General features: G+C 45.0%; 1 protein-coding gene across 1 annotated transcript in view; it reads left to right on the top strand.

Moving 5' to 3' along the window:
- Positions 1–3,670, top strand: part of ARRDC4 (arrestin domain containing 4) — a 7,663-nt gene extending 3,993 nt beyond the window's left edge. Inside the window, exons 5-7 of the mRNA XM_031061128.1 lie at positions 86–248; positions 729–883; positions 998–3,670. Of these exons, the coding sequence (XP_030916988.1) occupies positions 86–248; positions 729–883; positions 998–1,054 (375 nt within the window). The 3' untranslated portion in view covers positions 1,055–3,670. The remainder of the gene's footprint in view (positions 1–85; positions 249–728; positions 884–997) is intronic.
- The last annotated feature ends 9,237 nt before the right edge of the window (positions 3,671–12,907 follow it).

Here is a 12,907-nt window from a genome sequence, read left to right as displayed (position 1 = left end):
TGTAGGGAATAGGGCAGCTTTTAAGAGCAGCATTCAATGGGGTCTCATGTTGTTTTTTTTCTTCTGTTTGGGCGTTGTCACATAGGTGTATATCCATATTCCTGGTGCTAAGAAATTGATGATTGAAATGCCTGTGGTGATTGGCACTATTCCATGTATTGGATTTTCAAGCAGAAACTCCAGCATTACCAGCCAGTTTAGTATGGATATGAGTTGGCTGGCATTGACCATGCCTGAACAGCCTGAAGGTAATAAATACATATTGAACTGTCTCTAATCCAGCACAGCACTGTCTGCAGCAGATGGGTGCAGTGCCAGTTTAAGGGCACTGCCAGGGATGTAGGCAATGGAAATACAACTCACAAAGTTCTTTAATTGAGATCCAAAATGATTGGTGAGGTTACCGCAACTCCAGCCTTCCTGCAGTCTCTCTGTACCCCATCTGACTGAAACAACTAACTTCTGATGGTGGGAATATTCTACTCATTACTGATTATATCTTGATACAACATCGGTTTGCTGCTGGAGTTACCCTAAAAGCACAGCACTCTCTGTATTCCTGCTGAATCGTCTGAGTTTACTGAAAACATAGTTTTAGTTACAGTGTTAATGAGTTCAGTGCACTTCCAATACAGTTTTTGTGGTCCTGGATATACTGTAATGCAGATGTTCTTGCTGTGAGTGAGTGAAGAGTTTGAAATATGACAGAAGCATCTCTTGTGTTTCAGCACCACCAAATTATGCTGATGTAGTGTCTGAGGAAGAGTTTTCCAGACATGTTCCTGCTTATCCACCTCCCATTGACTGCGAGGAACAGTTGTGTTGTCCTGTCTTTGCTTACATACAAGAGTTCCGGTTTCAGCCTCCACCTCTTTATTCAGAAGTAAGAAAATAAATAGCAGGTGGTATTTTTATTGTCAGATGGCAGAAAAAACCCAAACACATACCTAAATGCGGGAATTGCAGGCAGTAATTGTTGTCTTTCTTCTCTCCTTAGATTGATCCACATCCAACTGATGTAGAAGAAGTTCAGCCCGTTTCATTCATGCTCTGAGGATGTGTAATGAGCATCATTGTGATGAATGTCTTAATCTTTCTGCTGCTTAAGCTGGTAGTGCAGCTAAAAAGGAAACAGTTTTCTTTTTCCAAACTTCAGTCTGTGTACGAGAAAGGCAAAGGAAAATGGAGAAGGAGGTGTGAGCATGTTTGGTGATAAAAGAGAACCTGCTGGATTAGTCTGCACAGAGGATAAAGGGAGCAGCTGAGCTTGGGATACTTGAGAAGTACCTGAAAATACTGAAGAGAAAATGCATCAATGAAATACTGAATGTTTTCCAAAAAGTGGATACACTACACAAAGTACGAGGAGGAGATGTGTGGATCTTCTGAAGAGAAAAGAATTTCTATTTTGTTTGCAACACTCTGGAAGAATGTACATAGCGATGTCAAGAACTCCTGTAGTAGAACAGAATGTGGGGTAAGAAAACATTTCCAAAAGATTCCAGTGGTCAAGGGGCTTCAGCTTTGCACTGTCTGCATCCAAAAAAGGAACACTACTGCATCACAGAGCGAAGTCTTAACTTCACATTTGATGGGAAGCTGCCCTTCTCACGACTGCCAAGTGGTACTATTTCCTCATTCGTGATGATCCTGAGGACACCGTGGATGACGGAATGGCTCTTACACAATATTGCAAAGGCAACCATTTCCTGAGTGCAAGACACAAGTGTGGAACAAACAGTGAACTTTGAGATGAGCTTATGCACTATGCTTTCTTTCAAGGGATTTCTTAAGGGAATTATTCTAACCTCTTCTACTGTGAGTTCTTCTTCTGCATCTTAAGCCTATGGATAGCATGATAAGGGGAAGCATGGCAAGGGAGAAACCTTTTGCCAGCAGCAGGTATACTTAGCAAAAAGGACAATATTTATTTATTCAAAAGCCTTTATAAGCCTACCTCTGTTTTGGATATTTACTTACGGTCAGATTTGAGACCAAAAAGAGTCTTGTTAAAGCTCCAGCATACTTCAAGGTTCTAAAAGGGACCCTAAATGGTTTCTGTGGTTAGTGAATGAGATACGAGGTGTAGGGAGAGGTGTAAATATACCCAGAATAGACATAGCTTATAACTGAAGTGAAAGCAGACATCAGGGGAACAAAGTCCTCTGGTAATGGCACAAAGCTTTTCATTACTCCTGCATTTTTGTCTAAAGATCTATTGTCAGGGGCTGCACTGGTCATTTGCTATCCATACTATATTTGTTGGTGTGTTTCGTTGTTTGTTTTTGCTGTTTAAATTTGTTTTGGTGCAATATTTTAATGTTTTCTTCCTCAGGTCATTTAGAACAGTGAGAGTTTGTTGCTGCTAAGAGTGAAGGCACAGCATTTACTTGCCCTTCTGCTGCCTTCGTTTAAAAGTAGAATGTTTGCTTCCTGCCAGCCATCAATTGGGATCAGTAAACAATCACCAACAGATCACTTACAGGAGCAGAAAACAGCATTGTCAACATGCACGTTTACAGTCCTGTCTTTGAAATACAGGGGATTTTGGACTACTAGAAACACTCCATATGTCTTACAGAAGGGTTTGGGGTTAAAACCCGGTGCTTCATGTGGTAAAACAGTGTACTTTCTGATGATTACAAAAAGAACAATTCAGTTTCCTTCATTCCATCAATAACTGCAGTTTAAACAATGGTTTGAATGGTTTTTTATGAAATCTGTCTTCACTTAAGAAGCAGGGATTTTTCTACAGGCATACACGGATATATATTTTTAGTCTTCTTTTAGTTTAACTTCCTTACATTGTCTAATTTCTAGCACTTCACCTCAAATCCTTTTTGCATCAGTGTGAACGACAGACTGGTGGAGATTGACATTTCCAAACTGCAGTTACTCCTTCCATTTGCAACATTTAGTATTGTTTTCTATAGCAAATGCAGCTTTAACCAAAATTTGAGTGCATGATTTAGAAAGGACATTCTAAAAATGATTATTTAAGTCTCAAGGTGTAGCTCTCATGCCTTTTTGTTAAAGTGAAGGCCTGCTCATACAATCAATGCAGGATTTTCATTCACGTCATTTGGAAAGGGAACAAGCATCTTTTCCTTAAACAAGATACCATTATAGTTACTTGAAAAGTAATTTGGTTGTGTAATAACTTGCATGGTAAGAATCCAAAATATTAGCTTAAAGAACATTAGGTGCTTTTTGGACTGTAATACCTGATAGGTGATGTGTGCTACTTGGCATAATCATGGTCAAGCAAACAGCAGTATGAAGGGTAAAGGTGTGCTTTTTTTTTTTTTTCTAAAATCTTTGAGTTGTTTTCTATTCTTTGCAGATAAACTGTGGCCTTAGATTGTTTGCTGCAAAAAAAGTCAACTATTACGTGTTTCTTAGGAAGCACACATGGCCCTTCAAAGGAGGGGTGAAAACATGATTAAGTTCTGCTCTCTGGCACTTGGCTTAGTGCAGAAATTGATCCTTAAAAATAATTACTGTTTGCACAATAATAAGTTCAATATGCAGGGGCTTTGTTTTGATAACTGTGAAACAGTTTAAAAGAGACAAAATAAAAAAAGCTGTTTAACATACAGGAACATGATTGTATTTTGTACTAATGAATGAGCCCCATGGGTTCTTTGTTAATAAAAGTGTCAAATCTGCATTGTGCTGTTCTGGTTTGGTGCTATGTCAAGAAATACCTGTATTCTACCCTACAGATCTCTAATTCTTCTCTGATCTGGGAATTATGCCTTCATCTGTCACTGTTTTAGTTCTCTGAACTATTCATAACCAAGAACTGGAACAAATTGATCAAATGGGGCCTCCTCCCACCCATAGTTATTGTGTAATAGGGGCTCTTACCCATAAGGATTGAAGGATGTGAGCTCTAATTGGATCTCTCATCTCTCATATTAATCTTAGAGGATATTTTATTGTTTCCTGTCGACAAGATTAGAGCAACAAACTAAAGATAAATACATCAGAGCAGCCTTAGAACCAGAGTGCAGAATGACTGAAGCAGAAACCCTGCTGCTATGGGGAAAGAGGGGACAAACTGTACCTGCCCCATGCTCACCTGAGCCAGGAGTGAGGTGATAAATCTCCATCAGGGTCCTGCCTCCCAGGGGTTTAAGGAACAAAGACAACAGTTGATTTCTTCTTCCTGTTGCCATTTTTGAGGGAAGATGGCAAATTTCTTCCTGGAAAAGCAAGGTGAAGATGCTGTTCAGGATTGTGGAATCACAGAACAGTTTGGGTTGAAAGGGACCTTAAAGCCCATCCCATGCCACCCCTGCCATGGGCAGGGACACTTTTCACTGTCCCAGGGTGCTCCAAGCCTGTCCAGCCTGGCCTTGGGCACTGCAAGGGATCCAGGGGCAGCCACAGCTTCTCTGGGCCACTTGTGCCAGGGAGGAATTTCTTGAGCCTATTCAAGCACCAGAACCAGCAGAGGAGTCACAATTAATGAAAACGAAAATTCAAAACCTCAAATACTGGTCTTAGATTTTTTTTAAAAGCTCTCTCACTAAATGATAGTTAAATGTCTTACCTTAAAGTTCACAGTAGCAATTCCACTTCAGCCACTGTTTGCTTTTATAGGGGAGTATTTCAGTTGACAAGCTGTAATTGTCTATTAAAATATGTTAGGTGTTTAAACAGGTAGTAAAAGCCAGGCAGAGATAGAGCAGATCCTGCAGGCTCGTGTTTGCAGCCCTGACCCTTCTGATGTTTGCATGGAAACACACAGAGTACGTGCAGAGCAAGAGAGATCATTTAATCAGCTCCTGGGGCACGTTCCAAATTATCAAAATAGCATGTTCCATGACTTCATTACCCACTTTGGACAGCAAAAGGGAACATCTAACTCAGTTTGTAAAATCTCTGCTATATATATAGCAATAAAAACATGTTGGGAGAGCACAGTTTGCAAACAATGTTGATTTGGAGATAATCAGTTGTTCTACAACTCCTTACAATACCCAGGCATTTGTGCTCTATTTTCTAGTCAAATTCTGCTGATTTTCAGTGCTCTCCTCAGGGTAGTGACTTAGCACAGGGACACAGAGCCCAGCCTTCAAACTGCTGCCTGTTCCAAAGCTGATTATATAATATGTTAACATCAATATGGACAGTCCAGGCTGCTGCACAAAGTAAATTCTCCAAAGAACTAATTAGGTCTAGGATGAACCCAGTCCACTTTCAGTATTAACATTTTATATATGGCATAGACAAGGTGACAGTGTTGTTCCAGATTATGTTGTCATTGTTTCTAAGTAATTAATAGGAAATGACAGTACAGAAAAGCTCTTCTAGAATATCACTGCATTATTGACATTTTAGGACAAATGACTAATAATAATTTTAAGTTAAAAAATTGTGAAGAGTGGTTTTATGTGGAATAGAAAATGGTAACTCAGGTGGGAGTTCGCTGGAGTGGCTGCTCATGCCATCAACATGCTATGGGGCCTTCTTAGCTACACAGGGCAGATTCAACTGTGCTGCTGATAAATCTCCAAACACCCATCCCTTCAAAAGAAAAGAGATCCTTCTTCGTTTTGGCTGACATTCAGCCACCTGGCTGCCTGTAAGGTGAGGAGAAAAATGAAAGACAGGGTGAAAGTTGGAGCTAGTAGGCTAAACCCAGCCAATTTTCGGCAATGAAAAACTGTTTTTTACAGCACCTTGGAACAGCATCAGTGTCCCCATAAATGAGGCACTGGGCATTGATAGAGGTGAGAACAGAAGCAGGATTTTGACTGCAAGGTCTTAAACCTTAAACAGGATTGTTGCACACCCAGAAAGATCCAGGTCTCTGTGTAGGCCAGTCCTATTTGATGTCATTTCTAGAATCAGGTTGTGTTGGTCACAACATATCAGGCCCCAGCAGGAGGAGAAAGTGATTCTTACTGCTGAACTAATTAGACTAATCAATGCACAAAAGAGAGCACAAGTGACAAAAGTTACAATTTCATTTAAATCTATTAAGGCCTGAAGTGCTTGTCTCCTATGTCTTGATGTGATGTGACCAGTTCAGTAGCCTTAAGAAATTAGAAAGATACTAAAAGGAAATATTCTGCTGTCCTGAGTGTAAAATGAAAGCAGAAAGGGAAAAGCATTGGCTGACCTGACAGATTCTTTTTCTGCAGTGTCCTGGAGGAGAAGAGAACTGTCTGAGAGGGTTTAGTGTCTGCACAGGTCGATCAAGTTCTGCACTCTGTGCCCCAAAAGTGGCATTTTGGTATGAGCACATCTCTCCCTCACTCAGATCCTGGAGCAGGTGGCCTCACCCAGTACCTGCCATGCACAGACACAAGGGACAGACAACAGCTTAGCACCAGGAGCAAGATCAGAAAGGCTGGAATTCCAAGGGGCCCTCCCAAGCTGCAGCCAGACCTTCTCCCACGTCAGGGGCTGGAGCAGCTGTGCTGTCACCTGCAAGGATGGCAGTGACACAAGGAACTCCTCTGGCCCCACCTGGGAGTCTCACACTTCAGGAGCAGAGAGCTGGGGATGTCTGTTAGTAGAGGTGTGAAATGAAGGTCCCCAGGAAGGGCAGCTTCGCAGGCTTTCCCTCATGTGATCCCACCTGCCATCGCTGCAAGAGGACTTTACACTCATCCAAACAAATTAACAATTCATTTCCAACCCTGACACGAAGATTAACCCTGCCAATTAATTCCTTAATCTCTTGCTGCTGACAAGGCTCACAGTTGCCATGTGGATGCTTGTCCACTGGGGCCTGGAGCGGGGCCATTCTGTTTAATTAATGCTGCATCCAGGAGACGGTGGGGCTGATGCTCCAACAGATTCCAGCAACACAAACCAGAGCTGCAGCTCACACACCACCCTGTGCTCAGCACCTCCACAAGGGCACACACCATCCCAGTGCCTGTGGCAGCTCTTGCTGCATAAAGGGGGCACTTCAACCAATCCAGAGACATTTAGCCATGGTTTACTTGTAGAAAAATTCTTCTTGATCTCATCTCCGCAACAGATGAGATCAGAATTTTGCACGTTTCCAGTAGCAGCAGGAAAAAACAACCCACAGAATTGTGTCAGTCTCCTTCCTCCTGCCTCAGCCAGCTGACAAGATGTTGGGTTTGGGCTTGGGGCTGCAGGGAGGAGGAGCAGCCAGGCTGAGGCTGCTTCAGAGGGAGAGGTTGGATGAGAACTGAACTGACACGAGTTTGGAAATGTGTGAAGTACAGTAAAAAGGAAAAGCAATGCTCAGTCACCTCAGGGAATCTTTGTAAACCAGCTGTAACAAATTGGGTCAATTTTCCTTTGTTTCTATAGGCTTTGCCATATATAATTAAACAGACACTGCCCATTAAGGTGCTTTACAAAGTGAGCTAATACTCAATAAAATCTATGAATAATATTAAATTAAAGACTAAAACCTCTGGACATATAAACCAGGAAACTGCAGGTGTATAAACTAAGCAAGCAACAAAACCCCCATAATTTGGTGCCTGTTACAACTAGTCCAGTGGGTGGAACAAGTGAAGGGATCCCAGAACTGCAGGGAACACATGGATTGTATAAACCCACACATAAATGGTGTTTACAGAGAAGGATGAGGAAGGAGGCAGGATGATACACTGGACAGGACACTCTGCTCCACACTGAAATTGGGTAATGTCTGCCTTGGGGTTTTGTTGTTGTTGTTGTTGTTTTTCATGGATTTGGGCTCAGTGCTCAATTATACACTGAACTCCCTTCAGCCAGGGAGGGTCAACGTCACCCCTTTGCAATGGCCAGACAGACAGAGGCAAGAAAAGCCTGGATTGTCCTGCAGCCCACCTGCTCCTGACAGGACAAAAGAAACATCTGCTGTTGGGGAGTTATGAAAGGGGAAACAACTTTCGATGCAAAAATTGCATCTACCCGATTGGAACAAGCTGTGCAGGGACCTGCCACTGGTCACACTGGAGAGGTGCTGCCTTCAGTACATCCTTTTTTTAAGGCGTGCAGCAAAGCCAAGAGCAGCTTGAGGACTGGAGAGATCAGTATTTCTGCAGTGGAGGTGTTTTTGCAGACGCCGTGTGCGCCGTGTCACTGGAGAACCAGCTCATTGTGTCCTCAGGGTTTATTTCCATGGGACTTGACAGAAGGACAAAAACCTCATGGGGTCTTGCTCATGACATGGCATTCTGTGCAGGAATCTTAAGCTGTCCTTGGTGATTCTTCTCAGCATTTCCTTCACGAGGTCACTTGGTACCAATCCTCAGCAGGATCTGGGGCTCTGGGCACGCGTGGCTCCCACGGGTGTGTGTGGCCAGGGGTTCATTTGCTGCAGGATGATTTGGCAATTCCTTGTTTTCTGGAGTTGTCACACTGTCTTCTAGGAGCTCCTGCTATAAATAGCTCTTGGGTAGGTGCCAAGGATGTATTTTTTCCAGGCAGAAGCAGTGAAACATTTGACTTTCAAACATGGCACATCAGGACAGGGACAGGGGCAGAGAGAGGGGATCTGCTGGTTGTGTATTGTGTGAGCTGGTAGGAAAGCCCAAGCAGCGCTTAGAGCAACACCTTCCCTCTTGCATTCAAGCAATTTATCTTGCTTAAAGTCATTTATGAAATGCAACTTTCTGCAATCCACACCAACCACTCCGAGCAGTGCTCAAGCTATGCACAGATATTTTGCCCCCGTGCTCAGCTGAGCTGTTCTGCCACCCCCTGATGCATTTGGCACATCACAGGCTGAATCCTCCCTGAGCCCCACTCCAAGCCCTGCCTCAGGCCAGGCCAAAGCAGAGAATTTCCATGAGGACTCAGCCTCCCCCTTCTGCTTAGATGGGCTTCACCCAGCAATCACAGCAATCACTCACAGCTCCTGTCATTTAGGTGCCTGTTTGATCCCAGCCAAACTGTCCTTATGAGGATCTGGCACACACTTGGGATCCAGGCACATTGGGAAAATGACTTCAAGGCTGTTTAGAGAGTTCCCATGCCTAGAACAGCTCACAGTTCAAGGGGATCCCCATCTCTGCCTGCAACACTCACTGTTAAACACATGCTGCCACAGAATTTTCCTTTGGGGAGGGAAAAGCATGACAGACAACAGCCTGACATGGAGTTCAACATCAGCCTTGGCATGTTTTAATTTAATGCAGGATGGAAATCCAGAAAGGACCAGGCTTGGTTGTTTACCATCCCCTCTTTCTCTCCCCCACCCACGCTCTCCATCCATTACAGCGGTGCCACTTTTCCCAGGCATCAGCCATCACCCACAGGCCTGAGCAGGCAAGGATTCCTCCCACTCCTTCAACTGCACCCTAACTACTCCCTGCTTCCCAGACAAGGGCACGCCAATCACTGTTATCTTGGCTGCATCACAGCTCCAATCCCTGAGCAAAGAGGAGCTGCTCTATCGCCAGACCTCAGCTGTTCAACCCTTCCCTGCCCCTCACACCCAAATCACACGGATCCCCAAATCCCTGCCCAGGGCAGCGGGTGGCAGAGGAAGGCAGGGAGCAGGGCTTGCTGTGCTCTTGCTCTCCTTGCCAGCTGAGCTCCTGTGAGCCAAGCAATGGAACCATCAAGGCTGTGCCCCAGCCCCTGCTGTGCCGAGCGGGCAGCGATCCTGCCATGGCTGGCACGTGTTCCTGGCTCTCTGGCTGGCAGGGAGGCATTCTGGATGCCAGGAGATGCCCCTCCTTGGGTGAGCCACCATTCCAGGAGCAGCAGGGCAGCCCTCCTGCCCAGGGTCTGGCACCAGGACACGGCTCACACACCACGGGCCTGCTCCCGTGCCAGCGCTTGTTTGAATAATGACATTTTCAGGCTGACACCTGCAGAGATGTTTGCATTTTGCTCTCTTGCACCTCAGTGTTTTAATTGATCTCGCAGCCTGAGATTTTCCTAAAATATTCAGTGGTTTCATGGCCTTGCTTTCCCTTCAATAGATTGCAGTGCACAGTGATGTGTCACTGTTCTCCTGATGATCTCGGCCTTTCTGGGCTCTGGAAATCCAGATGCTGGCTTTCCTGCCCTCATCCCTTGGCATCCTTTTCCTGCTCTCATCTCCTGGCAATGAAATGAAACCAATTTGCAAGAAAATCTACTGCAGACATTGTCTTCAGCTGAGTGGAAACTCCCAGATGCTTTTGCTGCTGCTGGCTTAGGAACATTTGTGGTTTCTGGCATGCCCTTGACAGGTATGAAACTTGTACGACTGCTGAGTCATGAGCTGCACAGGGAGTGACACAACACACCCCACAGTCAGCTTCCAGAGGTGGCCTTTGGCTGAAAATTCTCTGGGAGGAGGCAGAGGTGAGCACCAGAAGCATCTGTGGGGATGGCGTGGGCTCCAGGCCAGCAGCAGCCGGGAAGAGGTGGCCCCAACCAGAAAGGGGTGTGTGGCTTCCACAGCCTCGTGGAGGATTAGGCAGAGCTCCTGGGCAGGACAGCTCACTTGGAATGCTGCTCCTTTCCCAAGTGATGGCTGTGACGGGGGTAAATGGTGTCACACCTGCCTGAGAGCCAGCAGCAGAGACAACTCTCACTCCTACCTACCCAAAAACACACACGTGGCATCCCGTCCTCTCACCCCGTGCACCCCAGGGCACTTCTGGCAGATTTTTAAGGAATGTAATTACAAACACTACGAAGAAAAAAGGGTGAAAAACATTTAGTCTCCATCAAGGGCACACTTGGAGGGAATTTGTTTTTCTGCATCGATTCTCTGATAGCCAAAGGATTTGTTTTTTGGAAAGCATCCAAAACCCACAGCTGGAAGTCTGAGTTGCTTCTCCCTGTCTTTTAAAGCAGAAGGGAAGGAATGGCTCTGGAGAGACCCTGCCACTGCTGGGCAGCACAGAAACACCCTGGGCAGCTCCTATTTGAAGAGGCACATCTGAGACACTGCATTGAATGAACCAGGCTGGAAAGGATGGAGGGGCAGCACAAAACCATCAGCACCACACGCAGACCTCGTGGCCACAGTGATCTCTTGGTGAGGGACCACAAGGACACGGTGCAGTTTGCTTTAGGATAAACAGGCAGCCCAGTACATTTATCCAGGGTTACTCATACCAATAGCAGCCTATTGTAACATTACCAGAATTCATTAGGTGCTTCCCTGACATCCATATGAGTAATAATAATAACAACGATTAATACTTCACACATGAACAAGTTAATCCTGCCCTTTTAAAAGCAAAAATATTGCTGCCCTTATTTTAAGGGCGGGAACCTGAGATAAGCAAGGAGGGTGACCTAATCATTGTTGCTCTGTGGAGTACACGATCACTTACAGTGTTTCGGCGCCTGGTTCATTTAGGTAATTATTTTTGTGATCCACCCATAAGTAGAACAACAGCCACAAAGGTTTGGAAATGGAAAACAGACCATGCTGCTTTGGAGGATACTGGATACTCTTCTCATTACCTCTGACTGGAGGCAACAGATATAGGAGTTTTGGGGAAGAAAAGCAGGATATGATGGAGGAATGCTCCCTGCTTAGGCCTTGGCTCCAGACCTAGTGAGCACCACAAGATTCATGCACATTTTCACCCTGCCCCAAAACTCCTGGTGTCAGGGACAGGCACAAAAAGGGGACAAAGAATTTAACATCTGTCTGGAATTCAGCCATGGCTGGATTCAGCATGACGTAGAAAGGACAGAGGGTCCTCCACCTCTGTTCCCACAACCAGCATGTGAAAACATTTCCCACCAGGCAGAGTCAAAGCTGTAGTTGCCAATCACTCTGTACTTCCAATAAGCTTGTCCTGGAAAACTCTCCAAATGCTACTGCCCCATCAGTCTTTGCTACATCCTGCTCTTTGTGCTGAATTCACCAAGCACACAAACCTGCTCCCACTTTACCTACCTCATAGCTGTTTATTTCAGATAGCAGAAACTTCTGCTTTCAGCAGAACACTCAATCCCTTTATAAGAATAAAATATTTAAGCCTTTATACCAAAATCTCCAAACGCTCCATAAGCACTACAGTAATCCCCATAATACATATCCATCAGTCCTACAGTCAGCCTACAATCTGTACACGTCAGAGCAGTTTTCCTGGGGGATTCAGGAGTCAGTGGACTCCTAAATCCCTGCCTTGCTCTCTAACACCAGAGGTGACAGGGGACAGGCCAGGAGCTGCAATACTTTCTGTGTATTCTGTGAACCATTTCACCCTGTGCCTACATCAGGCACATTTCAGGAACACTGGAAGCTGCCAGGAAACCTCAATGGAGGAGGCACTCAGAAAGCTTGTGACTTAAACCAGCTTGCTCCTGACTCTGCTGGCTTGGCCCCCTCAGCACACTCACCACCACAGCAGCAGGATGCAGCTCACAGGGATATTTCTCTCACTTGTAGTTTCATCCTCACGCTAAACTCAGTCCTCCTCAAAGCTGTCCTGTTTCCAGCTGGGATAGAGTTAATTTTCTTGTTATTAGCTGGTACAGCGCTGTGTTTTGGATTTAGCATGGGAATAATGTAGATAACACCCTGATGTTTTAATTGTTACTTACGAATGCTTACCCCAAATCAAGGACTTTCAGTTTCCCATGCTCTGTGCATGAAGCAGGTGCACAAGAAACTGGGGGGAAGAGAACTGACCGAAGGGATATTCTGTACTAGAGAATCTCAGGTTCACCATATAAACTGGGGGGAGTGGACTGGGAGCTGCTTGGGGACAGGCTGGGCATGGATCAGCACATGGTGATCAATTGTTTTGGTTTTTACTCCTCTCTCTCTCTCTTCTCCTCATCCTTACAATTTCTATTATTACAACTAGCATGGATATATTACATTTGATTTCAATTAATAAATTCTTATCTCAACCCACAAGTTTCACTTTTCTTTCCGATGCTCCTCCCCACCAGGGAGAGAACGAGCGAGGGGGTGTGCTGTACTTTGCTGCCAGCTGGGGTTAAACCATGGCAA

The sequence above is a fragment of the Geospiza fortis genome, unplaced genomic scaffold (assembly GCF_000277835.1).
Source record: "Geospiza fortis unplaced genomic scaffold, GeoFor_1.0 scaffold330, whole genome shotgun sequence".
In the NCBI taxonomy this organism is placed as follows: Eukaryota; Metazoa; Chordata; class Aves; order Passeriformes; family Thraupidae; genus Geospiza; species Geospiza fortis.
Note: the sequence above shows the minus strand (reverse complement) of the source record. Positions and strands in the feature narration are given on the sequence as shown.